Below are 25,190 nucleotides of genomic sequence, written 5' to 3'. Positions count from 1 at the left end.
ATGCTGCAATTTGCTGCAACATGCTGCAAAATGCTGCAATTTGCTGTAACATGCTGCAACATGCTGCAAAATGCTGCAATTTGCTGCAACATACTGTTCGAGCTTATTGCTCGTACTATGTAGCAGCTTTTGTCAAGCGTTCCTCCTGTCTTGACAGTAGGTGCGCATATCTGACACACCCCCTCAGCTTGGACATGCTTCAAGCTGGTTCCCGATTGCGCAACCTTAGTATGCTTCCAGGGCTTCCATTCTTGCTTCAATCTCTTCCATATCCGCTTCCTAACTGACTATCCTCTCCCTGACGTCAACTAGCTGAATTTGCTAAAGAAAGCTTGGCCATTTGCTGGCTAGAAGCGCTTTAGTAAGTCCGTCTGCAAGCATCTTGCTAGAGGGGACATGGACAACCTTAATTGTTTGTCAAGAGACTTCCTGTTAGAGCTAGTGGTTATGGATGTTGACATGTTAGAGCTTAGTTTAAAGTTAAGATATCTCTTTGTTTACTAGTTAGATTGTCTGCTTGTTGTTGCACTAGATTATTATAGTTAAATTAGGCAGCTTAACCTGCAGTTTATTAAGAAGCATTCTTGTAAACATAGCTTCCTTAGCAACTTAGGACAGTGCAAGTAATTCTGCTTCTGTTATTAACATTATAACTATATCTTGTTTATTTGCTTACTATGCAATCTATTTGCTAAATAGTTAAATAATATAGCCCTAAAAGCTCTTTCTATCTAGTGTATTATCTATAAATAATGTATTGTTTGCTACTATAAGGTAGTCTTCTTCTCCTAATTAGAGTGCGTACGTCTGTGTCGCATGTAGGTACAGGATGACTTGATTAGCTGCATCCTAATAGTTAGATGCAGGATTTGTGAGAAACTGTGCAAGGTGTAATGTGGTAAAGGTAATGTCTAGTCTTATAGTAACTGCTGTAAAGAGCAGAGATCTAATCTTCTACTAATATTAATTTACTTCTAATAGGGTTGCAAAACTAGATTGCAGCATAAGTTTAATCCTACTTATAAGTGTAGTGTGCTGCAGGTCTTTTTTGTTAGCTAGCCTAGCTATCTTATTAATATATAATGCTTATAACAGCTAAATTATTTGTTACTGTTAATCTTTAATAATCTTAACTTCTAGAAACTATTATAGGTTCTTACCTTCTATTAGAGTATACTTCTTTTATAACTAGTTTACTACATGCTGTGCATCTGCTTTAGAGCCTTTTTTGTACACAATAATAAGGTTATCTATGTAGAAGAAGATAAATATTCTAGCTTTAGTTATATAGTAGGGTTTATATAAAACAGCTAAAAACCTAAGGCCTTTAAAAGTTATTATAAAATAGTGTTACTAAAGTAAAAGAGAAATTTATAGGCTGTATAGTGCTTTTTAAAGCTTTAGTATTATACCTAGTTTCTAATAGCCTCTTAGCATCTGCATGTAGATATTGCAGTTAATTGCTGCATGTATAAATGCATTAGTTATGTTGTATTATTTAAGCTTTAGGTTAAAGTGTGTAGATATTACTATTAGCATTTAAAATAAGTGTTTTACTAGGGTGGCAGCATAGGTATTTTATGTAGTAATGTTTTTTTGTTAATTGCTGTAGACTACTAGTTACACCTTACATCTTTATAATCTATAGTGCTTGTTAAGCTTGTAGGTGTACACCTACATATAATCTAGAATCTGCTGTTTAGCTGCCTTAATTAGCTTTATCTAGACCTCTGTTTAGAATTTTATTGTTTAATAACTATCTAAGTGTGTTCTTTCTACTGCCTTAAACATCTTATGTAGAGGGTGCTTCTTTAGTTACTTTTAGGTTAATAGTAGAGGTAGCAGCTAGCTTCTATAAAGTGTCTTTTTTTTAAATAGCATTTTTATTAATGCTACTTTATTTAGTGTTTTGCTGCTATACTTTTTTACACTTCTAGATTTTATGCTAGCTATAAAGGCTATAGCCTATAGTATAGTCTTTAGTAACTTTATTTAGCTTAGCTTTAGTGCTGCTCTAGCTATTAACTGCATAAGTAATGCTGCAGGTAGCAGAGTGTTTAGAGAAGATAGATAGTTATCTCTAATCTTTTTTTCTTAATAGTAGCCTAGTAGGTCTACTTTATTAAAATTTAATGTATTATCTATAGTGTTGTTTTTATAGAATAACTCTATCTTTAGCTAATAACTAAGTGTTAGAAGCTTAATTATTTTAATGTATATAGTAATTTTCTTTACTATGTTGTATATAAGGTTATTTATTAAGTCTTTAGGCTTACTGCTAAAAATTAAGTGTTTATTAAAAATAACATTATGTGTATAGATTACTTTTACTAGTAGTAGTATCTATACACAGTAGATGTTTAATAATTAGTACCTAACTAGATATCTAATCTACGCCTTTAGGTCTAGCCTCTGTAGCTTAGATTTATTCTAATATGTGTTATTAGTTATTATAAATGCTTTACAGCTATAAGCTTTTAAATATGTAAAGCTTAGCTTTTAAATTAATGTAATAACTTTATTATTTAAAGCTGCTTATGTAAAAAGATCTTATATAGTGTCTTTTAGTTATTAGCATAGTTTAGCGTCTAATTATATAGGTATACGCTAGCTCTAGTAATGTATAGCTATACGTCCTATAGTAGGTTAGCATCTAGTTGCATAGCTTATAACTTTTTCTTATTTACACTCTCTAAGCATTTAGCTTCTTTATTCTAGGCTTATGTATCTAGTGCTAAAAGCTTAACAGTTATTCTATGTAATACTAGCTAGTATTTTACCTTTAGTTTTACTATTATAATCTTATTATTAGCTTTAATAACTTTTATAGTAATATTATAATAATTTTTTAAAAAGAGAATAAAGATTATAAAAGCTTTAATAATTAATTTAGTAAGCCTATTATCTTTAAAGTAAAGGTCTTACTAGAGGCTAAAATACTTATTAGTAATTAGCATTTAACTCTACTTTTTTATAATGCTTTATGCTTTATATGTATAGAAATTAATTAACAGTCTTTTACTAGGTCTACTATTACTAATTTATAGTGTATAGCTAATTTATTATTATATCTTAGCTTTACTATATAAGTTATATTAGACTATTATAATTTCTTTAATTTACACCCCCTTAGCTTACTATATAAGGTGTTAAAGTGTAGCTAGTCTAGAGTGTCTAAAACGCTTATGCTATAGCTCTATAAATACCTTTTATAAACTATGTTTAGTTCTTATGTTAATTATATGTGTATAATATAAGCCCTTTTATAGTAAATAGTACTTTAACACTTATTAGCTATAGATCTTTGTAAGATCTCTAATTATTATCCTGTCTAAGGCCTTTAAAGTAGTTAGCTTTGCTTATATGTTCTACTAGATTCCTTTCTATTGCAGTAGGCAGAACAAGACTAGGTTGCACAGCAGGTCTAGGCATAGTGCAGCGTTATGTAGTATAAGACTGTATGCTTAACTATGTGTTCTATGCTTACTTTTTAAGCTTAGTGTAATTAATCTATAGCTTTAAATCTATATATAAGAGTTTTTAGACTAAATAAAGTCTTTTAGTGTTAGTAAATAATAGTTATAAATCTAATTAAAATTATTTATAATATAGCATGTTAAGCTTAAGTTAAGGATAAATAATTTTTTTAGTAAATATTTATTCTAGTTTAAATTAACTATAGCTAGCAATGTAGCTGCCTTAACTCTTAATACTTTCTAGCTTTTAAGTTAGTCTTTTTATATTTCTAGTGTAAGTGTATGTAAACTCTTTAGAATTAGTATCTTTAAATTATGTCTATGCTGCTCTCTTAGTAGGCCTTAAAATTCTAAGTTATGCTTACACTTTAATGCTATAAGCTTTTTAACTCTTTTATTTAGCATCTACTAGTCTAGTGCTCTGTCTAGATAGACATAAAAGTAGTCCTTTAGTGCATAAATATGTCTACATGTAGAATATTTAGTGCCTTTTATTTTAGCAAGTTTTTAGCTTAAAAATAACTTTCTATTATTTTTTTAATAACATTAATGTTAAAGTTTACTTTATTTTTTTAACATTATAACTTCTGCACTACAGGCGTTCTTATTTATGCCTTAGGTAGTTTTTCTACTTTTAGTAAAGTATAATAAGTTATCTATTATAAAGGCAGCTTTATACTTTCTTATATATATTAAATAATTTAATATTATATGTTTTTAAAAGCGCTTTATTATTTTTTTTTAATTTATATTTAGTGTAAACTATCTGCTTTTCTAAAAAGTTATAGACTAATAAGAGGCAACTTTATTTATAGTAGTTAAAAAGTCCTTTGTAATAGCATTAAACTGCGTTGTTTCTAGAACATGTTGTGTCTCTGCTTCTGTGGCAGCGTAATCATACTCTGCTAGCTACAGGTCCTATATGCTTGCGTTTCTTAGCAGCTTTAGAGATGCATTATATTAGTTACACATGTGTTTTTATTTAAATTAGTTATTAACACCTACTGTAGCTTTAAGGTTTGTAATCCACTGTCTAAGTAGTTAATCTAGGGAACAGCATGTACACTGCAGATGTAGGCTAACTATTAACTAGATAAAGATAATAATCTATTTAAAGCTTAATTACTTTTTTTTATAATTATGTCTGTTACTCTTATACTTGTTAGCCTTAATCTTATAGTATTTAATGGCTTCTTTAAAGGCTCTAACACTGCTTGTTAATAGCTTGTTTATGTGCGTAGGCGTTTTAACGTTAGAGGCTGGTGAAAACTTAGCTATTAGTGGCATCTCTAGAGCTCTTGGTTTGGAGATCATTTGGATGGTCAACTTAGGATCCACTTGCGGCCAGATGCTGTGCGCTACACATCTCGATTGCAGCTGCATCATCCAGGCTCTGTAGTCGGTGTGGTCTCGAAGGACGACTGTCGCGTCTCGAGGAGGCTGGGTGGCCATTTTGTATTGATGGAGGCACTGAGACTCTTAATTGTTAGATTAAAGCACTGTTTCTAGGCTTCCTAAGATAAATGATGGGTTTAGATATAATGTATAGGATGATTAATTGATTGTATTAATTGTGTTAATTTATTAATCCTTTTTCTGCTCTACTCGTGTTGCTCGGCTTTTTGTTCTGCCGATCCGAGTCCCTCGCGCACTAGCCCTATGCGCGACCAGCCTGCAACATGCTGCAACATGCTGCAATTTGCTGCAACATGCTGCAAAATGCTGCAATTTGCTGCAACATGCTGCAAAATGCTGCAAAATGCTGCAATTTGCAGCAACATACTGTTCGAGCTTATTGCTCGTACTATGTAGCAGCTTTCGTCAAACGTTCCTCCTGTCTTGACAGTAGGTGCGCATATCTAACAAAAATATAGTATATAACTAGACTAATTAGGTTCTAGATTTATACAGTACTAATTAATCTTTTTAGTGTCTAGCTTTTAAAGCTAATATCTGTTTAGCTAAGTGTTTAATTAATTTTTATATATAAGTTTTTTTATACATACACCTTAAGTTAGAACTTACTAACAGTAAAGATTTTTACTACGCCTATGTTCTATAGTTTACCTTAGTATACTATATAGTATTAGTTATTAAAGATAAACTGCTTAGCATATTCTTTAGGTTTAATGCTGTAGATGTCCTCTTCTGTTGCATAGTGTAAATAAGTAGTAAAGGTAAAGTAGTTAACAGCTTTTTTAGCATCTTTACTCTTTTATTTTATTTTCTTTACATTATGTAAATTATTTTTTTAAAGTAACTTTTAAAGTCTTAGATGTATAAAGTAATAGCTTTATATAATAAGGTCTTATTATAGAAAATTTTATATAAAGTAACATACTAGTTCTTTGCTTATGTATAGTTATTATAAAAGTAGTTTAATAACTAACTTTTTTTTATAGTAGACAAAGCACTTCTTTATCTACATGTAGTTGTCTCTAAATTATAGCCTAAACTTAGATAGAGATCTTCTATGTTATTTTTTTCTACATAGAGGGAAGCTTTCTTCTTATTATGCAGACTCTTATTATGCAGAGTTATATTAGTAGTCTATATAGTATATATTAGGCAGTTTCTAGAAGTATTAGTTTACTCTTTAGTTTATAGTAACTTAGAGTAATGCCTGTAAGTTGCTAAATAAGGCTTTATATAAAGGCTTAATAGTAAACATAGCATGTTCTAGTTCTAGTTATTCTTAATTGTAACAGCGCAGGCAAGACAATGGGTCCGAATGCGGTATGAATCCACTCAGAGGCATATGGGAGTGCGTGGGGACTCAGAGACCTGGGAATACCAATGACACCTATAGGCCTTGTACGTAGGATATCAGAAAACTACCAAGCTAGCTACAGGGGCAAGGTGCAACTAAATACATAAGGGAATAGGGGTAACAGCAGGGGTCGGGGCCAGGTCGAGGTCGGGGCCGATACGAGGGCCTTCCGGAGGTTCCGGGCGACTCAAGATGGAACAATTCATGAGGATTGTTACACTACCCCCCCCTCTATAGACTAATAGTCCCTATTAGTAGTAATTATAGTACAAAGTATTACTTTTTTCATCATGTCCTCTGCATCCTTGAACCAAAACTGGTCCAATTCAGCTAGGTGTCCTTGCTAAGTATTCCTTCGCACTGCCAGCGGTGTCCTCCATACCCAACGCCATGCGCGCCTGTTCCGATAGTAATCTGTATAGATGTCCAGCCTGTCAATTATTAAGACTGTTGTTTATTGCCATCTGTGCAGTTATTAATCTTAGGCGTGCGTTTAGTGTAGTGGCATTTAGGCGTTGTCAGGGGTGCCTTAAAGGTCTCTTGCTATTAAGGTAGCAGGGATAATTCAAGGCATTGTTAGGGGTGATTTAGTAGTTAATTAAGGTCTATCAGGACATGTTGCTGTGGCTCGAGTCTAAATCGGGTGGGGCTAGCTTCAGGTCCCGCTAAAGCAGGTTCAGCTGTTAACATAGATCGTTCATCAACTCTAGGGGCTTGCCTCGCCTAGAGCGTGCTTTAACTCTAGGGTCAGAGGGTGGTTAGTAGTCAGGCATCAGCGGTTGTCTCTAATCCTAATAGGTTATTAGTAGTCTCTAAGTTTCTACCTTAGCGCCTCTATGCAACTTTTCTAAAGGCAATCCTAATCACAGGGGATAGGAAGTTCTAAACCCAAAGGCTTTAGTCAACTAGAGGTTAATAGGATCTAGTCTATAGACTAAGTAATTTAATGTAACAGTGTGGAGGATTGCAACCTAAACTAAATTAGACGCGTCTTAGGCTTAGACGTAGTTAAACAGACAATTAATGCAATATTGTAACAAGGCTGTTACTAGCAAAAGCGAGTTTTCTAATATAATGTAACAGCGCAGGCAAGACAATAGGTCCAAATGCGGTATAAATCCACTCAGAGGCATATAGGAGTGCGTGGGGACTTAGAGACCTGGGAATACCAATGACACCTATAGGCCTTGTACATAGGATATCAGAAAACTACTAAGCTAGCTACAGGGGCAAGGTGCAACTAAATACATAAGGGAATAGGGGTAACAGCAGGGGTCGGGGCCAGGTCGAGGTCGGGGCCGATACGAGGGCCTTCCGGAGGTTCCGGGCGACTCGAGATGGAACGATTCATGAGGATTGTTACACTTAATAGGCTTATATAATAGTAGTGTGTAGTAAAACATTTTTTTAAAATTTTATTTTTAGTGCTTTTTATATAAGTGTAAGCTTATTAATTATTGTTTTAAGAACTTTATATAAACTCTTATTAAAGTTCTTTTATTAGCATTATATAAAAGTTATTATTATCTAGTCTATCTAGTACTAGCTATAGTTTACATTAGTGTTAAAGTAACTACTTAAGGTGTTATACAAATGCTTTTAGTTATGTCTAGGGCCTATGTTATGCATATAGTACATATTTACCTAACTTTTTAGGATATCTAGAAAGATGTTTATATACTAAGTTTTCTAAATATCTAGCTATTAACATAGATTAATAAAAATCTTTATTTTATTTATAAAGATGTTATATAGTTAACTTATATAGTTATTATTTTTTTTATGCTTTTTAAAATTATATAATCTTATCTACTAGAAGTTTTTCTTTAGTAGTTTCTCTCTAAAGTAGAAGTTTATACAGGTTGTAATATAGTATAGATTATGCAGGTGGTATTAGTAGTGCATACACTACTGCAGGCAGTGGTGTGTACAATTAAGGGTGTGGAGCAGGCGTTAGGTAGAGTGGCATGTATTGTTTATACAGTAATTAGTGTAGTACTAGCTAAGGTATAGAAGTAGGTAATACTAGTACATTTAGTGTTAATAGCAGCATTGTGTTTAGTCTGCTTTTATATAAAGCCTTATATAGTAATAAAAGTTATATATAAAGCCTTTTTAGTGCAATTACTTTTTTTTATGCTATATTATACAGCTTCTAGGCTTAGGTACCTTTAGTGCCTAGCTATAGTGTAATTTTTTTGTTTTTTAGCACTTATATAAGCTCTTTTTTAAACACATAGCTAAGTGCTAAAAAGTCTTATAGTGTCTATCTTTTAAAATTCTTTATATACACACTTAAAAAAGTAGTGCTTTTTTAAGTTATTATATATAAATTAGTAATTATATAACTTATATATAATTAAGTCTATAGGCTTATTAAAGCCTTTAACATATTAATCTTATTATTCTAGTACTTTAGGCTAGTCTTATTCTGTAGTGTTGCCTCTAATATCCCTATGTCCTTTATAAGTTATTTATATAATAAAAATTATTCTTTATTCTTTTTATTATTACATAAAGTTATTAGTTACTAGTAAGATTTTATTATAATAGTATAGTTAATTACTTTTCTAGTAAATTACACAGGTACTGCTGTTGTCTAGCTACTAAGTTATGCAGCTTTAATAGCTTTAGTGTGCGCCTTATACTATCTCCTTCTTACTTTGTACAGTAGCAGAGCTTGCTGTATAATGTAAAGGATTAATGTGCTATTGTCTAGCTGCTAGGTTATATAGCTTTAGTAGCTTTAGTGTGCGTCTTACACTATTTTCTTTTTACTTTATATAGTAGCAGAGCTTGCTGTATAATGTAAAGGATTAATCTGCTATTCTAAAAGATAAGTAACTAAACAAAGTACCTTATAAGGTGTAGGTGCTTTATTATTACTTTTTCTAAAAAATAAGTAATAAAACAAAGTACTTTATTATTACTTTTACTAATTTATAGTTAATTAAATTAACTACTAATTAGTGTTAAATAGGCTTTAACAGCTAGCTGCTTATAGTATAAGCACTTAAGTAGTAAGAGTAAGAGTAGTGTACAGTGTGCACAGCGTATAAAGTAGGTAAAGTAAGGGCAACATGTTTCTAGTTCTATTACTCTTGTCTTTCCTTTGTACAGAGAAAAAGAGGGATATCTAGATGTTTGCGCACAGAGGTTCGCGCACGAGCATCATGTGACATAGATACGTGGTCCTGCTTGTGCGCGATCGCTCGTATCTAGATTGTGACGCTGCTGCTGCGTACAGACAGTTTTTATATAATTACCTTATTAAGCTAAGCACTACTAGTAAAAAGTAACTTATAATTAATATTATGTTACTTTATAAATTATACAAAAAAAAAATTACTAAAATAAAGTAAATTAATAGTAAAAATAACTTAGTAGATGTATATATAAAGAAAACACTAAACTAGGCTTTTTAATTATTAGTTCTAACTAACTACTTCTCTGTCTAGATAGAAGCATCTATAGACTAGCTAGATTCTGTGCACAAAGATGCTCTAGACTAACTAGACTAACAACACTTTTATATAAAGCCTATTTCTTTTGTTTTTTTTTATTATACGCACTTATTTTTCTTAGTATAAAATTAGAAGAGAAGAATATGTAAAAAAGATAGTTTATTTATTTAGTACATAGAAAAAGAAAAGCTACTAGCCCCCCCCCCCTCTCTAGAACACACTACCCCTCACGTGTGGTGGTTACAATGCAGACCACAGCTCTGCTATACGCACAAAGTGTAGGCATTAGCCTAAAAGTTAGCTAGCATATAACACTTAATAAAAAAAAAGGCACTAGTAGTGCTACTATAATAATAAGCACATAAAGTTGCTAAGACCTAACTATAACTTTAGACTAAAACTAACAAAAGTACCTCTTATAACACACAACCTTTGCTGCCTATAGCTATAGATTAGTGCTAGTAGGTAAAATAACATTAATATTATAAAATAGTAAAGCTGCTACATGCTACTTTTTAGCCTATCTATAATTAGCATTTTATATAAGAAAGAAGTAGAAAAGCTAAAAGATTTATATATTTATACTAAAACACTAAATAAACTACTAATTAGCAGTAGAACTAGTTAAAAAAGTAACATAAATGCACTCTAGGCTGCTAGACTACATAAGGACGTTAAAGACGCCCGCACTAACAGCGCTAGAGGTAGAGGAGGAAGGCTAGAGAGATATCTCTCTCTCTCTCTTTATGTGTATGTGTGTGTGTGTGTGTGTAGGCAGGAGTATCTGTTACTATTAGCACTATATAAAAAAAGAAAAAAGCTAAAGAATTATATAGTAAAGCTTAAAAAGTAAAGAATAAAAAAAAAAAGTAAAAAAAAAAAAAAACTTTATTATATATACTTTTTTACACACCTACTTATATAAAAATTTTACACTATTTTAGTATAAAACTCTATATAAAATAGTTTATACACTACTAAATTACTTATAAAGTAAGTGTATAAAAGCTAGATAATAATAGCTTAAAATACTTTACACTATTTATAAAGCTATTTATATAGTGTAACTAGCTTATTTTAATATACAGCATTACTAAGGCAAGTCTTAATAAATAAAGTAAAGTAAAAGAAAAATATAATTAAATAGACTTATATAAATAGAAAAAAAGTAACACATATAAAAAGTAACTCTTTAGATAAAAAAAAAAGTTGCTAGTGTTTATACACAGCAGCAGTGTTATAATCTAGATATAAGTAATTATGCATAAGCAGGACTACATATCTATGCTATATAATGCTTATGTGTAAACCTCTATATGTAAATATTTAAATATCCCCCTTTTTCTTTATATAAAGGAAAGATAAGAGTAATAGAACTAAAAACATGTTACTTTTACTTTACCTACTTTATACGCTGTGCACACTGTACACTACTCTTACTCTTACTACTTAAGTGCTTATACTATAAGCAGCTAGCTGTTAGAGCCTATTCAACAACTGCTGTAATTTTCTAATCACAACTAAATAATAGACGCAGGATTAGCTGAAAAATAGTAAGTTATGTAAAGCACTGGGTAGCTATGCGTTCCACGGCAAGGAAACTTCTAGAAACAAAATGAAAATCACCATTCAAATTTAGCAAGTATTTTGGGGTTGCAATAAATGGAGGGAGATCTGTTTCATCACCAAAAGACTTGTGGGAGACAGTGCAAGTGATGACTCCGATAACTCTGCTCATGTGATATCCATCTTTGAGGGTTTCTTATTTACAGTTGATCGCATACTGAGTCTTGCGATCAGACTAATTTGGTGGTAGTTAGAATCCTGAAATTGCGTATTCTCCAGGAGGTAGCCTCTCTTTTCACGAAAGAGCTATGCAGTCCGAAAAGTAGTCCTATCACGTCACACATCCCAAGCAGCAATAAATCGAGAACATCCTTTTCTCCCTTGCCCCTGTAAGGTTTCACATTCTAACCGGCACTCTATTGCTACGGCTATAGCAAGTCGCAACAACCACCCTCTATCCACCTCCAGTTCTCAGTTCTCACCTATCTCTCTCTCCTCAGCCATCTAACACTAACCCCAGCTTTAGTCATCACTCTTTCCCCTTTCTAGCTTCCTCTCCCCGCGCACTTGCAACCCGAGCTAAGTTGTGGCTATTCTGGCCCGAGCCATGCATCTGCGTCCTTCTCGGCCCCTGCTTCCACCAAATGACAAACCAAATCGCGAGACCTACGAGTGCGACCCCCAAAGCGCCCCCAATGACGGGACTGGCGATCTTGCGGCCTGATTCGGCCGAAGGGTCTGATTGGAGTTCCGGGCGCGCCGAGGATGCGTAGAGGTCGGAGGTTGTTGATGTTATTGATGGTGAAGGGGGAAGGTTTGGTGGAGTCGTGGTGAGCCGTGAACGTGAAGATGAGGTCGATGGAGAATACGGGACGTTGGTGTTTGGGAGTGAAGTCGAGTCCCACGGCATGAGAATTGGCGGTGAGAGTGATGTCGCTGGAGATGTCGGTATGATGTACCAATCATGGGCTGGGCCCACTTGCATAGAGATGGAGAAGAGGCAGCTACTATGGCTGGTGTTGTAGCCAACGACAACTGCATCGTCTGCGGGGTGCTTTGTAGCTTAAGGAAGGTAATGCAGGCGAGGTTGAAGGAAGGTGTGGAGGGACAACTGAAGACTTGCAGGAGCAAGAGCCATTCAGGTCCACCATCGCTTCCCTCTCCCCTCTCCATTGAACCGACAGTTGAGACACTCGTTTCCTAAAGCCAGATCTAAGAAATCAATACCCCGGTGGCCGTGTAAGCACAACATCAGTGCACGAGGCTACGATGCGAGTGAGGCTTGAAAGAATAAAAAGCTCAACGCTAGACACAATGGGCAAAGAAATGCCATTATGCCCGTTACCTTAGCGTATAAGACGGAATACCGAACTCCATTTCTGCATTATCTGGCCAAGGGTATACATATGCCCGCATAGTAATTTCTGGATCCGTCTCCTCTACCACCGTCTCTCTTTATCATACGTAGCCCTGGTGGGATCTTCGCCCCAGGAATTGATTACCAGCCCGTCTATACGCCATTTTCAAGTAAACCTGATATGTGATAAACTCCAATTCCATATAATTATCTCAAGATCGACCTCACTCATGCTTTTTGCTCCTATTGATCGTTGTCATTACGGTCATGCAGTACCCGCCTTTGCCTTATCCGCTTCTCGCCGTGTGGCATCCTCCAAGAGTCCAATGTCGACCGTTGCGCTTGGGATATGTACGTATCGGACCACAGATCCTCGAATAAACATGTCTCGCGTCGAGGACTGTGAATGTTAGCCCCGAACTCCAATACCCTGTCGCAGAGCAGACTTACCATATGCGGCCATTTTAGTTCATCCACTACACTCGCATTGTCCAACTTGATGTTTAGGAATTGGTCGACACTTTTGATGGTCCCGCGAATCGATACTTCGTTCTTGAGTTCGACTGTGACTTCTTGATTCATGAGAGTCTTGAAGAAGCTGGACAGGCAGTCTCGTTAGCTCTTTACTCTCGAATTCTTGCGCGTTTGCGGTAAGAGGAAGAAGTTGTGCCACGGACCTGAAAATGAGCATGGTGAGAGGGAATATTTGTGTCGGAAGCTGCTGGGGTTGTAGTTGTTATTTGGGATTGAGTGAGAATCGAGGCTGAAGCTGCACGCCAAATCGAAGCTTCCGAGATGGTGGGGCATTTGCTAGATTCCGAAAATTAACCGGCGATCACGTGCTCATATTTCCTCCATTCCTAGCACAAAAGACCTCACTGTCGAGACTTCTCCCTCAATGCCGGTCGTTAACGCCACCATCACATAATATAGCCGGACCAGAATATGATTGACACGATATCTTATTCAGCAACAAAGGAAACAGTAGCCAAGTGGTATCAATCCCCCAACCATACGACGATGCAATGCAATGGCAGCGAACAGCCCCTAAATCACCAAATCGCGAAAACTCCATGCTAATGCCAGTAACAACCCAGAGTGAGCCTAGATTATGTACCCGCATGACCCATTCCACATATCTTTTACTTTTGCGCATAACCGGTCAAATATCTCCAGCCCGACCCCTCCTTTGCACCCTCCTCTAAAACTTGCACCACGCCTTCCAACAACTTCTCCTCCTCCTTACCCATCTCGACTTGCAACTTCAACACCCACTTCTCCCACGCCCAGCTCCCTACAATCCCCGTCATCATCGCTGCATCGACTGTTGTCCCAAACACCGGACTGGGATTAACATCGACCTGGCCATCCGGCGTAATGCTCCTTTCTTCTTGTTTCGTCTCAGCACCAACAGGAAGCGTCTCTTTCCAGTTAGCCGCCGTTTTGCCCATTGGCAGAACCATCCACATCCGCTGCACGTTTTGGAAGCCAGCTTTACGGATGCGCGGAAGGAATGATTTAGTTGGGGCGGCATCATAGCCTCGAGTCTTGAGATTGAAGCCAAACTCTACACCCATAGCTTGGGCTTGACGGCCGGCGTGAATAATGTCAGCGTCGATGAGAGAGAATTCGAGGATGCCACCAGGTTTCAGGCATCGGAAGCACTCCTTGAGACACAGGTCGTATTCGTCCATTGAGCGACCCAATGGCTTGTCGGTTTTGAGAAGCTCGTAAAGTGAGCGTGCTGAAATGACATCGAAGTGCCCATTAGGGAAGGGCAGTGTCCAAAGGTTGGGCACTATCATGTGCTTGTGGTTCTCTGGCCCGCTGACATTGGATGTGAGATTGTTGCCAGCCGTGTACACCGTGGTAATTGTCGCATACACATAATCGCAGGCAATTTGCCACGCCCAGTCGTTGGTAGGAACACCACCAAGATCGAGGATTCGAGGTGCACGAATTCGGGCAATGGATTTTGCGGTATGATGGCTTAGCAGCTTTCCACCGTTGAGTTGCTTGAGGGCTTGCAGGACCCAGGTGATTGGCATCATCTGGTCAAGCGCTTGTCGTTCCATCTGAGCGCGAGCAATGCGCTCTTTCAACGCCGTTGGGTCATCCATGTAGAATTCCGAAACAGGTCGTGGCGGAGATGGCCGCACTGGATTCGTGAGCTCGAATTTGCCAAGAAGTTGATCCCTATGAGCTGCAGGCATGCATCTTCGGTATAGGTGCATTGCCTCAGCACGAGTTTGTCGATGAATAAAAGGATCGTGCTTGCGACTTCGGTCACGAAGATACTCCCATCCCTGGACATAAGTTACGATTTTCTTGGGCGACTCCTCATTGGTTGGCGACTTCTTCGGCTCCTCGGCGAATGTGACAGACTTCTTTACAGTCTTGTCGATTGAATTTCCTCGACTATGACTGCCAGTGGAGAGGTTTGGCGAACCCAGATCATTCATCTCTCGAAGGGCAGCTTTCAGTTCATCCTGCTCTTCCAGCCAGTGGCCCGTCCTCTCAAGATTTGCAGTTGACAGCTTCTGGAGCTCTGCGTTATACTTTTCATTGTACTGGAAAATGGTCTTGCTAGGATTGATCTCTTTGACTTCGAGTACATCGTCCCTGTCGCCAAGAACAACTGGTCGAGAAGTTGGCAATCCATCATCGTAGCCATCAAGCGTCGACCCAGCAAGGGTGACGGCATGCTCTGCAATCGTGTTCCTTCGGCTGTCCCATGGCACGTGGTAGAAGTTTTCGGCGGTGGATGTATTGGGTACAGAGTCCTCCGCTTTCCTTGGCATGCTCCATGTATGGCGAGCCGACGCTCTGAGTGAGGAAAAGAATCCTCCCGGTGATGGAATTGAGAGTGAAGAGAGCGGGGTATTCCCTGATGAGTTACTCTGGATGACTGATGATGGAATGTTGAGTCCAAGTGAAGGTCGCGATACTTCCTGCATTTCTCCTCCTTGAGTTTCAATAACTTGAGATACTTGGCGCTCATGCTGTTGATCTGTAGACAAGTGTCCGAGGTGCGAGAGCGTTTCAAGTGCCTGCATATCAAGTTGAACTGGTCCCCATTCGTCAATGCTGGAGATGGACTGGCGGTTTTGTGTCTCGGGTGTGGCTGGGCAGCTTAATTTGTCCATTTCTTCTGATGACATACTTCCATCTAGTGAAGGGGTTGCGGATGTTGCCGGTAGCTGTAGGTGGTGTGTTGCAAGCGATGACAATCCTTGACGGGAGGGGGGCAGCAACTGTGAAGGAGTTGGGGGAACCGACGACATGGCACTCCTAAGCTTCTCAATGGTCGGCCATGCTGAAGGTGAGGGAATGACAATTGATGGATAGCGATTCCGACTTAACCGAGCAACTTTCTTGACGGATGCTGAGCACTTGAGAGGAACTTCCTCTTCATCGTCTGTAATATCGTACAGGGAGTCGAAATCACTGTCTGCCAGGCTCTCTCGGTGTTGTGAAAAGTGTGGTGATGAAGAGGTGTATCGTGGCGATGGCTGGGGCGACGGCCTCATCATGTCGAATATACGTGCCTTGGGGGTGGGGAAGTCTTCGCTACTGTCTGGTGAGACTAAGCTGCACTGATATGTCGACGTAGGTGAGTGTCTTGGCGCAAGGTAGTAGTACGGGATGACTGAGTCGTCCTCGACAATGGTATTAAGAGTGTGCCTCTGAGCCAGCGGAGACACGGCATCTTGATGGTCCAGAGTGCCAAGTGCAGAAGGATTGTAGGCTGCAGATGGAAGTATCTCTGGCATACTGGTATATTGGGCTGAGGTGAGCTCCGCCTCGTGCTATTATTACGAATCGGTACGATGGAATCCGAGTTGCTGGGATCAGGGCGGAATGGAGGGGGGGTGGGGGAGAAGAAAACTATAAACGGGAAATCGAACGACGAAGATATATTAAATTGCGGGCGATAACCCAGAGCCGATCAACAGCTTACTGATAAAAATGTGAATGCTTCGATCAACGAAGAGGTCAAAACGGAGAGGAGAGAACTCGGGAGGGAAGCAGAAGTGAATGGCAGAGAAATGACAGCAAGAACGAGCGCGAGCACTGGTCCAGAGAGTATATATTGCGCGTAGACGCCCCTCATCCCGACCTACCTAATGGCCCATTGCAACGGTGGCACTATGATGCTGCGTGCGAGTGGTTCTGTCCACTCGCAGCGTGGAAGGATGCAGGTTCGACTGGCGATAGCGGCTTAAAGGCGGCCACGATGTGTCGACCATCTTTTCCCTGCTGTGGTTGGCCAACCTAAAGGCAACTGCCGACATGGGGAGAGGATGGAGCGATGCGCTGTTCTCTCTTGAGATGGTGGGCGGCTCCGTTGCGGCGGAAGGGTGGTGGGGGATTGGATGTGAGGGATGGAAGCGCCCGAGCTGGCCTATTTTCAGCGCTTCGAGGTTGCGGCACCAGCCAGTCATAGGGCGCAAAGACGTTCTACTGCATCGCCCACCAATAACGCCTCGCTATTGAAGAGACTTGAAGTCCGTCCTCGCGTGCCAGGTTTCGACACTTCTTCTCAACGAGGCTGCGGCGGAGCTTTGCCAGTGCTCATTGTGATCGAGGTCGCAGCCACGGCTATTCTCAGCCCTAGTAGTTCTCCTAACGTCAATGTGCGGCACACGCGGAGACATCTCTCGCCAGTGTGGGCAGTGCTAAAATCGACGAAACGGCGTTTTAAATCGCGGCATGAATCGAAACAGCCCTCCGGTGAATGGGGAGGCACAGCGGCGTTCGCATGAAGAGTGTTCGGCCGCCAAGCCAAAATGCCCCGCGCAGGCGTGTCGCTCGACCTCAACACCACGTCCGCCATCGTGAGGTCTCGTCACATCACCTAAAAGCCTGCCATTGGGCCTCTCCACTCCCGTAGACGTCATCTGCGCTTCTCTGCAGTAGTGGTAGTGCCACCCGCGCTCGCAGCAGAGCCGCCCGCCATGTCGCCGCCCGCAATCATCGCGCCTTCCATTTTGTCCGCCGACTTCGCCGAACTAGGCCGGGCATGCTCGGACACCATGGGCCAGGGCGCCGACTGGCTTCACGTAGACATTATGGATGGCCATTTCGTCCCAAATATGACCTTTGGTGCCCCTGTCGTCACCAAGGTTCGCCCGCATGTCGACCGTCCCACCCGTGCCTATGGCAGAGGCACCTTCGATTGCCATATGATGATCGCAGAGGTATAAACTCTCCTGATGTGCTTTATCGATATCCCACCTGCATTGCCGCCCTCTGTCCACTTTCCCCAAATTTCCGCAACGCCCTCAATATATCCAACACGGGCCTGGCTAACACAAGCGCTCATCTAGCCCAAGCGTTGGGTTAGAGACTTCAAGAAGGCCGGCTGCGACCTGTATTGCTTTCATTATGAGGCTGCTGTTTCCTCAACCGCCGCCGACACCCCAGAGGGATATTCCGCCGCTCAAACATCACCAAAGGAGCTGATCAGGTTCATCCATGAACTCGGCATGCAAGCCGGCATTGCGATAAAACCTAAGACGTCAGTCGACGTGCTGTGGGATATCCTCGAGAATCCTGTGGCCGAGGAGCGACCTGATGTGAGTACCAATGACGAATGCATATCAACCCTATAAACACATATCGTCGATAAGGAGAGCCTGGCGCCATATCAATAAAGCGTCGCCAGGGTCGGCCTGAGAGCAGGTCCGCTATGGTAAGGCTGAGGCTGAGAGCGGGTGACCGACACGGGCGGCTCGAGGTGGCGGCGCTTAAACATGGCGAACGTTTGCGCCTCAGATGCCGTTCACTCCAAATCTTCGCACCCGCTTCCATGCACACGTCTCGCATTGCGCCATGAACTCCTCTTGGAGTGGATGTTCCCGGTAGATCTCGTACCGCTGTCCCTCTTCAACTCTCTACCCGCCCGCTCCCTGCTTGCCCCAGCAGGAGCAATAAACTTGTAGTAGCTTGCATCATCTAACTATTCGCAGATGGTTCTCGTAATGACTGTCGAGCCAGGCTTCGGCGGCCAATCATTCATGGCCTCTGAACTCCCCAAGGTTACGGCTCTCCGCAAAAAGTATCCCGAACTGCACATCGAAGTCGATGGTGGGCTTTCAGAGAAAACCATTGACCAAGCAGCAGATGCCGGCGCCAACGTTATCGTGGCGGGTAGCGCTGTCTTTGGTGCTGCCGACCCTGGAGAGGTGATTCGGAAACTTAGGGAGGCAGTCGATTCCAGACGGGGGAAGCTGTGAGGGACTGGGCGGTAAAGGCCCACAGGCTCACTGGAAACTTAATGAAGCATGCGAGACAAAATAGACGACAATTTACACCTGTATGCGAAAATTTGATAGCATCATCTCTGCACCGGCCTTTCGACCGCATTCTTGCAAGCCTTGTCCTCTGAACAACGTCAGATTAGCCTTCCGCACTGACAGCCATTCTTCGTTGAGCTGACGGGCTGCTGCACAAACCTGTCAGACAGGCCCCCTTTCGCTCAACTTCACTTCTTTTTCCCCTTCCAGATTACAGTCCGAAGTGGAAATAGAGATCTCACCGTCTCACTCACAATTGACCCCGCTCCGCGCTCACTCCCAATAGTTTTCTTAGTCACGTCACCCCACTTCGTCCCAATTCCGACCATCGGTGATTGTGGGAGTGAGATCGACATGGGTGCGGAATCTCTATTGCTGTTGTGTAACCTCGCGAGGATGCATGTCAGCGAGAGGATTTTGAGAGATTGCGGAGAGTGTTTTTAGAGTTCGGAGGATTGAGAGAGTTGGGTTAGGGACTTTCTTTAGATAGCTGTGCGCAGTATGGAGATGAGTAGGTTTTCAGAGATTGTGTTTGGGCAATAGGACTTTGTTGTGTCTAGAGTACAAGGAGTCCAGACCCGTGACATTTAGGTTTTAGAAATAAGTTCTTCGGAAATTCCTACTATTTTGCTTATAGATCAGTATCTCCATCATCATACTACTCGAGAGGTAGCCTTGAGATTTAATCCGTACAACGCGTGAGCTTTCCGTAAAAGGATTAGCGTGTTCTTAGAATTGAACGCACTGAAATCTCCAGTGTTGAATCTCGTAACTCTAAGTAAACTATCTAAAGCCGCTATCAATTGCTCTTTACTCCATGTCTACAGCACTGACAAGCCAGATTAATAAGGGAGATATGAATTGTAACCCACTGCCAAGTCTTCTGCAGGTCATTGGTTTAGCATTTAATTAACTACTACTTATGCTCCATATCTTTTAAAAAAAAAAGTTTGAAACAAGGATAAGAACAATTCGCATTTGAGGTTTGCTCCTCTGCTTGAGTCTTTAGCGACATCATTAATGAGAACAGACATTTTATTAGCATTTAAATAGGTGTGACGGATAATAGAGGATTTAGAATGTGGAAGCACTAGGTAATAAATGTGATCTAAATCCCTAGAGTTGATTGCATTGTGGGAAGTGTAGACCTTGCGTGAAGGGCAGGGAACTAGAATCCCGCGGCTATTGTTCTAGAAGGTTAGTAACTTAAAGCTAGCTACGCACACGTGTGGAACCCTATGTTGTTGGCATTTGGACTATCTGAGAAAGAATTTCATACTTGAACTACCTCGAAGACATGGCTCGACTCACCGAATCAAAGGTAACCTCTCTGTATAAGGGTCTCTCATCTTTCATTCGCACTTCTCCGCTCTTCCGCTTCTCTCTTCGACTTTCTAAACCTCGAAAGTAAGAGGCTTCTTAGAATCCCCATGGGCAGGATAAGCACTGCCTGGTATCAAGCCGGGTATCCTCATGTCTATTGGAAGCGCTCACGACTGAGGTAGTAGTATCCCTCGTGAGAGTGCTGTCTGTCGAGCCCAATTTAAAGCAATTCTAGCATGACTAATTAACGGATGAGGACGGGGACTTGTCCGTTCGCAAGTCACTTTTCTTCCTAGTCTCCAATACTTTTGGCAGTGGAGAAGATAGGGCCTTGGAGAATAGCAGTCATAGAGATAAGGATATGCTAGCCCATGATTTGGGCACTAAATGTGGGTACCGGCCTCCCTCTGGGTTTAAGAGGCAGCCAGACCATGAGCTTAGTGTAGCTGCTTTCCGTCTCTTGGATGGGCGGTGCGGTAGGTAGTTGAGCAACTAAACTCTTACATAAAAACCTTGGTTGGTCAAATTCTATCAGTCGACACGGTACTGCGGTACTATTGTACGAATTGTCGCAGTTCGGCGGGAATTTTGGTCCTCATTGTCGGATTCTTCATTACGGCCCATTTCGAGATATTTGAGAGTGGCAAAATTGGATCGTAGTGGGAGCAGAAGCATTCATTAATACACCAGTAACGAAATTTGACACATGCACAGCTACTAGCCCATACTTACGGTATTCACAGCAGTAGCATACACCAAGCTGTACGGTCTGGCTTGTGCGAGCGAATAGAGGAGTGGCGATGACAGGACGGTATATTTACGAAGCTGGGGTTGCTAGCACGGGTCCTGAAGGCGGGGTGTCACTGTGGGTGCTGGCAGATAGTTCAACCTCACCTTGTGCGCAAAAATGGGTGGCCAAAAAGGCAAGCAGGAGACCTTTGAGTAAACGGACAATGGACAGGAAGCGTAGTGAAGGGTATAAATGCTAAAGTCACGAAATCAGTGAAAGGACGCTTTAGTACATGAGACGATTTCACACCGTAAGCTCTAAGCCATTTGAGTGTAGCTTACCATGTTGTTCTCCTTATGGGGATCGGACGACACAAACTGGCGAGACCCAACTCGATATCTTAACAGGCGCAGCTAAGCGGTTGATTTGAGGAGTGATCGGCAAACGGGCCTGCCGTTGCCTGGTCAATTGGACAGGACTTGAGAATGACGCGCGCTGATCCTGGAGCGAGAATATAGCAACCCTTCAGTCTTCCTGGAAATTTGCATATTTGCAAGAGGCCTTGTGGTTTCCCCTACGAGCCTACATTCTAATGGCGAAAAAAGGCTTATGTCAGTGCTTAGAATTGGCCTGCTGTTGGAGAGGATCCAGCTTCAGCGTTTCGACACTGTGCAGGTTGGTAGGAAATGGTTGAGAGCGCCAGGGGAGATCCGCAGTTTAAGGGAGATGACCACAGTGCATTGATATGGACTAGGTTTGTAGTGGGTAGTCAGGGGTCCACGGCTTGCATCTTCTAACGCTAGGAATCTGGCCATTCTCCTACGCAGCGGAAGTATAGAACTCGAGAGGCGAATTGCACCAAGGAGAGATAAATTATTTGATTCCTAGCTTACGAGCTGACATTCGCTCCGGTTCGTAGAGTGTAAGAGGATGGGCTCGATAGTGACGGAAAGCAATGGATGGGAATAAGTTGTAAAGACAAATAACAAGACGTAGTGCAGGTGTTAGAATGCTGAAATTTACTAAGAAGGCGATAGCTTCTAGAGAAAATCGACGACGTCGGGAATATGACTTTTGGTATAATCGTTGGAGCTTCGACATGCCGATTAAAGTTGAGGACGGGTTTGGATCGTGTTAGAATCACGACTGAAACATGATTTCGTTATGATAGATTTTCTTTACATGTTCTCTAGCTATCAGGGCGGGAACACACGTTCAACACCGCATACAGACGCGACAGGATGCCATGCTGAAGAGAATTATAAAGTCCTTGTGATACAAGAATTTCTAAACGAGAGCAGAGAGTGTGCCAACGTTGCAGTTGGTCTGTCAATCCGTCATTGACTACTAATCACGTGGCTTCGCGTTTCTTGGCAAGCGCTTTGGCCTGCTCCTCGCACCTCGCCCTCACCAAGATAGCTTGCAACACTGGAAGCCCCGCCCTGGCACACTCAGCGTCGGCCCGATCACTCGAGAGATACGCACTCATGTTCCGGAATCCCCGAGAGAACCGCAAGCTCCCGCCCTCGTCCAAATTGACGCCGGCAGTTGGTCGGCCTCCCTCACCATCCCGCTCGAGATCAATCTCCTCAGATATGGCGCCTTGCAAGACGCAGACGACGCTTGTTCCGCTGGACTGGAGCAAGAGGCCCCTTGCCTCCAATAGCAGCTCCAGAGGCAAACCCAAGACGCCGGCAACCGGCAGCGGAAACGGAAATATCATGGCCTTTTTCAAAAAGGCCGAGGAGATAAACTGCAGGATATTCCTCGAGGAAAGAGGAGCGAAGAGCGTACAAGGGCTGACTGAGATCGATGAGGAGGACCTTGGATGGCACGACGAAATCCATGATGCCAGCCAGGAACGATTCAACGAGAATGATTGTAGTGTGAAACGGCGGAAAATCGCTGAGGATCCACCTGTCCAAGCCTGCACTCCGCCGCCACCTGAGAGCACGATTGGCGCACAGGAGCCCCCAACAAGACAAATTCCTAGAGAAACGACGAAGGCTCCAAGGAGGAGCGGGCCCTTCCTCGATGATTCAGAGTCTGAGTCCGAGGAAATGGACTTGCCGATTCACCGGACAGAAACAGACCCCTTGCCGAATACATCTGGCGATCTAACAATTTCCGGGCCAACAGAGGACCCAAACGTCCCAACCAGCCACGTAGATGGGCCTCCTCTTGCCGATCCGGATCCTCCTTTATTGAAAGTGGAGGTGTCTCCGGTAGACGAAGAAGCCTTTGATGATTTTGAAGGCCTTGTCGATGGAGATTTTCCGGAAGGTGAAGAGTACAACGAGAGGCAGTGGATGGAAGAACAGCGAAGGCTCGAGATAGCTGAAGCAGGCATTGAAGGCGACTTTGATGACTTTGATGGTGTCCCGATGTTCCTAGAAGCGGAGACCGAGACAGACGAAATGATTCCCTCGTGTCCCATATGCGGCGCGAGCTTAGATAGCTTCAGCGACCAAGAAGCCTCTGTCCACGTCAATGCCTGCTTAGATGGTGGTTCTGCGCCTCCTCCTGGCACGAGTTCTAATAAGGAGTCATCGACACCTAGGATGAACAGTAAGATCTTCAAACGACCACCGCGTCCTGCCCAGCCGCGTCAGATAACCTCTTTACCACTTGGAGGGGCACCCACGGGACCAAAGTCCGCATTTTCAACGCTCATGGCAAGTCATGCAGAGGACGCGGCATGGGCTACGGCTGCAGCAGCCGAATCAGCATCTAGAGGGAAGCCATCATACCAGCGCACATGTCCCTTTTACAAGATCCTCCCCGGACTCTACATATGTGTCGACGCGTTCCGGTATGGTGCTGTGAAGGATCAGAACGCCTATTTTCTGAGCCATTTTCACAGTGACCACTACATTGGTCTCACTTCGTCATGGTCCCATGGCCTGATATATTGCAGTAAAGTCACGGCGAATTTGGTCCGACAGCAACTACGCGTTGACTCGAAGTGGGTTGTTGATCTGGAATTTGAGACGAAGGCCGAAATTCCCAACACCGAAGGCGTCCATGTCACCATGATTCCCGCAAACCACTGTCCCGGCAGCTCACTGTTTTTATTCGAAAAGGAGATCGGTAAGGGAACGAACTCCAGGCTGCAGCGTATTTTACATTGTGGAGACTTCCGTGCCTGCCAGGCTCACATTGAACATCCCTTGCTCAGACCGGAAGTGCTGGACGCGGCTGGTGGGAAAGACAGGCAACAAAATATTGATGTCTGTTATCTTGACACGACCTACCTTAATCCAAAGTATGCGTTCCCACCTCAGCAACAAGTCATCCAGGCTTGCGCCGACATGTGCGTTAGCCTCAATAAGGCACGACCGGATGAAACAGACTCATGGGAGCAAGTGAAAAAGGAAAGGGCTGGTGAAGGCATGGTGAAATTTGTCCACAGGCGTTCTGAAGCGAAGCTGGACGAGGATGACGATGAAAAGGATGTGGATGAAATGAAAGCCACCCAATGCGGATCCAAAAATAAGCGTGGCCGTCTGCTTGTTGTTGTTGGAACCTACAGCATCGGCAAAGAGCGAATTTGTGTCGGCATCGCGAAAGCTCTGAATAGCAAGATCTACGCACCACCGAATAAGCAGAAGATCTGTCGCGCACTGGAAGATCCAGAGCTCAACGCCCTCCTCACAACAGATCCCCGTGAGGCACAGGTCCACATGACACCGCTCTTTGAGATTCGTGCCGAAACCTTGGAAGACTACCTCCGCGACTACCGTGATCAGTTTTCGAGAGCAGTTGGCTTCAGGCCATCAGGCTGGAACTATCGTCCCCCAAACAGCCGCTTCACTGAAAGTCCGTCAGTTCAGACTGTTCTTCATTCTCCGAACTGGAAGAGCCACTTCTCAATGTGGGACCTGACTCCTCAACGAGGAAGCACGAGCCGAGCAAGTTGCTTCGGAGTACCATATAGTGAGCATAGCAGTTTCCGAGAGCTCACTATGTTCTGCTGTGCATTGAGGATCAGCAAAATCATTCCAACGGTTAATGTTGGCAGCGCTAAGTCGAGGGAGAAGATGAAAGCTTGGTGTGAGAAGTGGGCTACGGAGAAGAAGAAGAACGGGTTATTCCGGCTGAAGAAGGATGGGACCGGGTGGTAAGGATGTGATACTTATATTCTCGACTAAATATTAACCACTACCTCCCACTTTATCCTTCCTCACCCCTGATTTCTCTTCTCC

At 42.1% G+C, this 25,190-nt stretch overlaps 6 protein-coding genes across 6 annotated transcripts; 2 read left to right on the top strand and 4 right to left on the bottom strand.

Moving 5' to 3' along the window:
* Window positions 1-11,805: 11,805 nt before the first annotated feature.
* On the bottom strand, window positions 11,806-12,261 carry BDR25DRAFT_318735 (uncharacterized protein; the record flags this gene model as incomplete). The annotated part of the gene is made up of 1 exon (XM_033691766.1): window positions 11,806-12,261. The coding sequence occupies one exon, from the start codon at window positions 12,259-12,261 to the stop codon at window positions 11,806-11,808; it is 456 nt and encodes a 151-aa protein (XP_033541862.1).
* A 354-nt stretch (window positions 12,262-12,615) lies between these two features.
* On the bottom strand, window positions 12,616-13,389 carry BDR25DRAFT_295805 (U6 snRNA-associated Sm-like protein LSm2). Its single transcript, XM_033688870.1, has 3 exons — window positions 13,311-13,389; window positions 13,084-13,231; window positions 12,616-13,033 (listed from the first exon to the last, which is right to left on the bottom strand). The coding sequence occupies exons 1-3, from the start codon at window positions 13,322-13,324 to the stop codon at window positions 12,899-12,901; spliced, it is 297 nt and encodes a 98-aa protein (XP_033541861.1). The 5' UTR covers window positions 13,325-13,389; the 3' UTR covers window positions 12,616-12,898.
* A 203-nt stretch (window positions 13,390-13,592) lies between these two features.
* On the bottom strand, window positions 13,593-16,674 carry BDR25DRAFT_306875 (uncharacterized protein). Its single transcript, XM_033690728.1, has one exon. It carries the CDS (start codon window positions 16,404-16,406, stop codon window positions 13,776-13,778), a length of 2,631 nt encoding a protein of 876 aa, XP_033541860.1. The 5' UTR covers window positions 16,407-16,674; the 3' UTR covers window positions 13,593-13,775.
* Window positions 16,675-17,461: 787 nt separating this feature from the next.
* Window positions 17,462-18,969, top strand: BDR25DRAFT_270853 (Ribulose-phosphate 3-epimerase). Its single transcript, XM_033687231.1, has 3 exons — window positions 17,462-17,834; window positions 17,964-18,212; window positions 18,606-18,969. The coding sequence occupies exons 1-3, from the start codon at window positions 17,592-17,594 to the stop codon at window positions 18,870-18,872; spliced, it is 759 nt and encodes a 252-aa protein (XP_033541859.1). The 5' UTR covers window positions 17,462-17,591; the 3' UTR covers window positions 18,873-18,969.
* A 2,103-nt stretch (window positions 18,970-21,072) lies between these two features.
* BDR25DRAFT_360914 (uncharacterized protein) lies at window positions 21,073-22,086 on the bottom strand (the record flags this gene model as incomplete). The annotated part of the gene is made up of 6 exons (XM_033696326.1): window positions 21,073-21,240; window positions 21,295-21,338; window positions 21,378-21,463; window positions 21,508-21,618; window positions 21,652-21,825; window positions 21,887-22,086. 6 exons carry the CDS (start codon window positions 22,084-22,086, stop codon window positions 21,073-21,075), a joined length of 783 nt encoding a protein of 260 aa, XP_033541858.1.
* Window positions 22,087-22,149: 63 nt separating this feature from the next.
* BDR25DRAFT_396424 (DRMBL-domain-containing protein) lies at window positions 22,150-25,109 on the top strand (the record flags this gene model as incomplete). The annotated part of the gene is made up of 2 exons (XM_033698432.1): window positions 22,150-22,313; window positions 22,364-25,109. 2 exons carry the CDS (start codon window positions 22,150-22,152, stop codon window positions 25,107-25,109), a joined length of 2,910 nt encoding a protein of 969 aa, XP_033541857.1.
* Window positions 25,110-25,190: the final 81 nt, after the last annotated feature.

Source organism: Lindgomyces ingoldianus (genome assembly GCF_010093535.1).
Source record: "Lindgomyces ingoldianus strain ATCC 200398 unplaced genomic scaffold BDR25scaffold_41, whole genome shotgun sequence".
Classification (NCBI taxonomy): Eukaryota; Fungi; Ascomycota; class Dothideomycetes; order Pleosporales; family Lindgomycetaceae; genus Lindgomyces; species Lindgomyces ingoldianus.
Note: the sequence above shows the minus strand (reverse complement) of the source record. Positions and strands in the feature narration are given on the sequence as shown.

What these genes read in the sequence shown, in the direction of transcription:
- BDR25DRAFT_270853 (XM_033687231.1), top strand. Translation starts at nt 17,592, where the DNA reads ATGTCGCCGCCCGCAATCATCGCGCCTTCCATTTTGTCCGCCGACTTC. An exon ending in GCCATATGATGATCGCAGAG is followed by an intron (nt 17,835 to 17,963) that starts GTATAAACTCTC and finishes GCGCTCATCTAG; the next exon opens with CCCAAGCGTTGGGTTAGAGA. An exon ending in TGGCCGAGGAGCGACCTGAT is followed by an intron (nt 18,213 to 18,605) that starts GTGAGTACCAAT and finishes AACTATTCGCAG; the next exon opens with ATGGTTCTCGTAATGACTGT.
- BDR25DRAFT_295805 (XM_033688870.1), bottom strand. An exon ending in AACTAAAATGGCCGCATATG is followed by an intron (nt 13,034 to 13,083) that starts GTAAGTCTGCTC and finishes TAACATTCACAG; the next exon opens with TCCTCGACGCGAGACATGTT.
- BDR25DRAFT_306875 (XM_033690728.1), bottom strand. Translation starts at nt 16,406, where the DNA reads ATGCCAGAGATACTTCCATCTGCAGCCTACAATCCTTCTGCACTTGGC.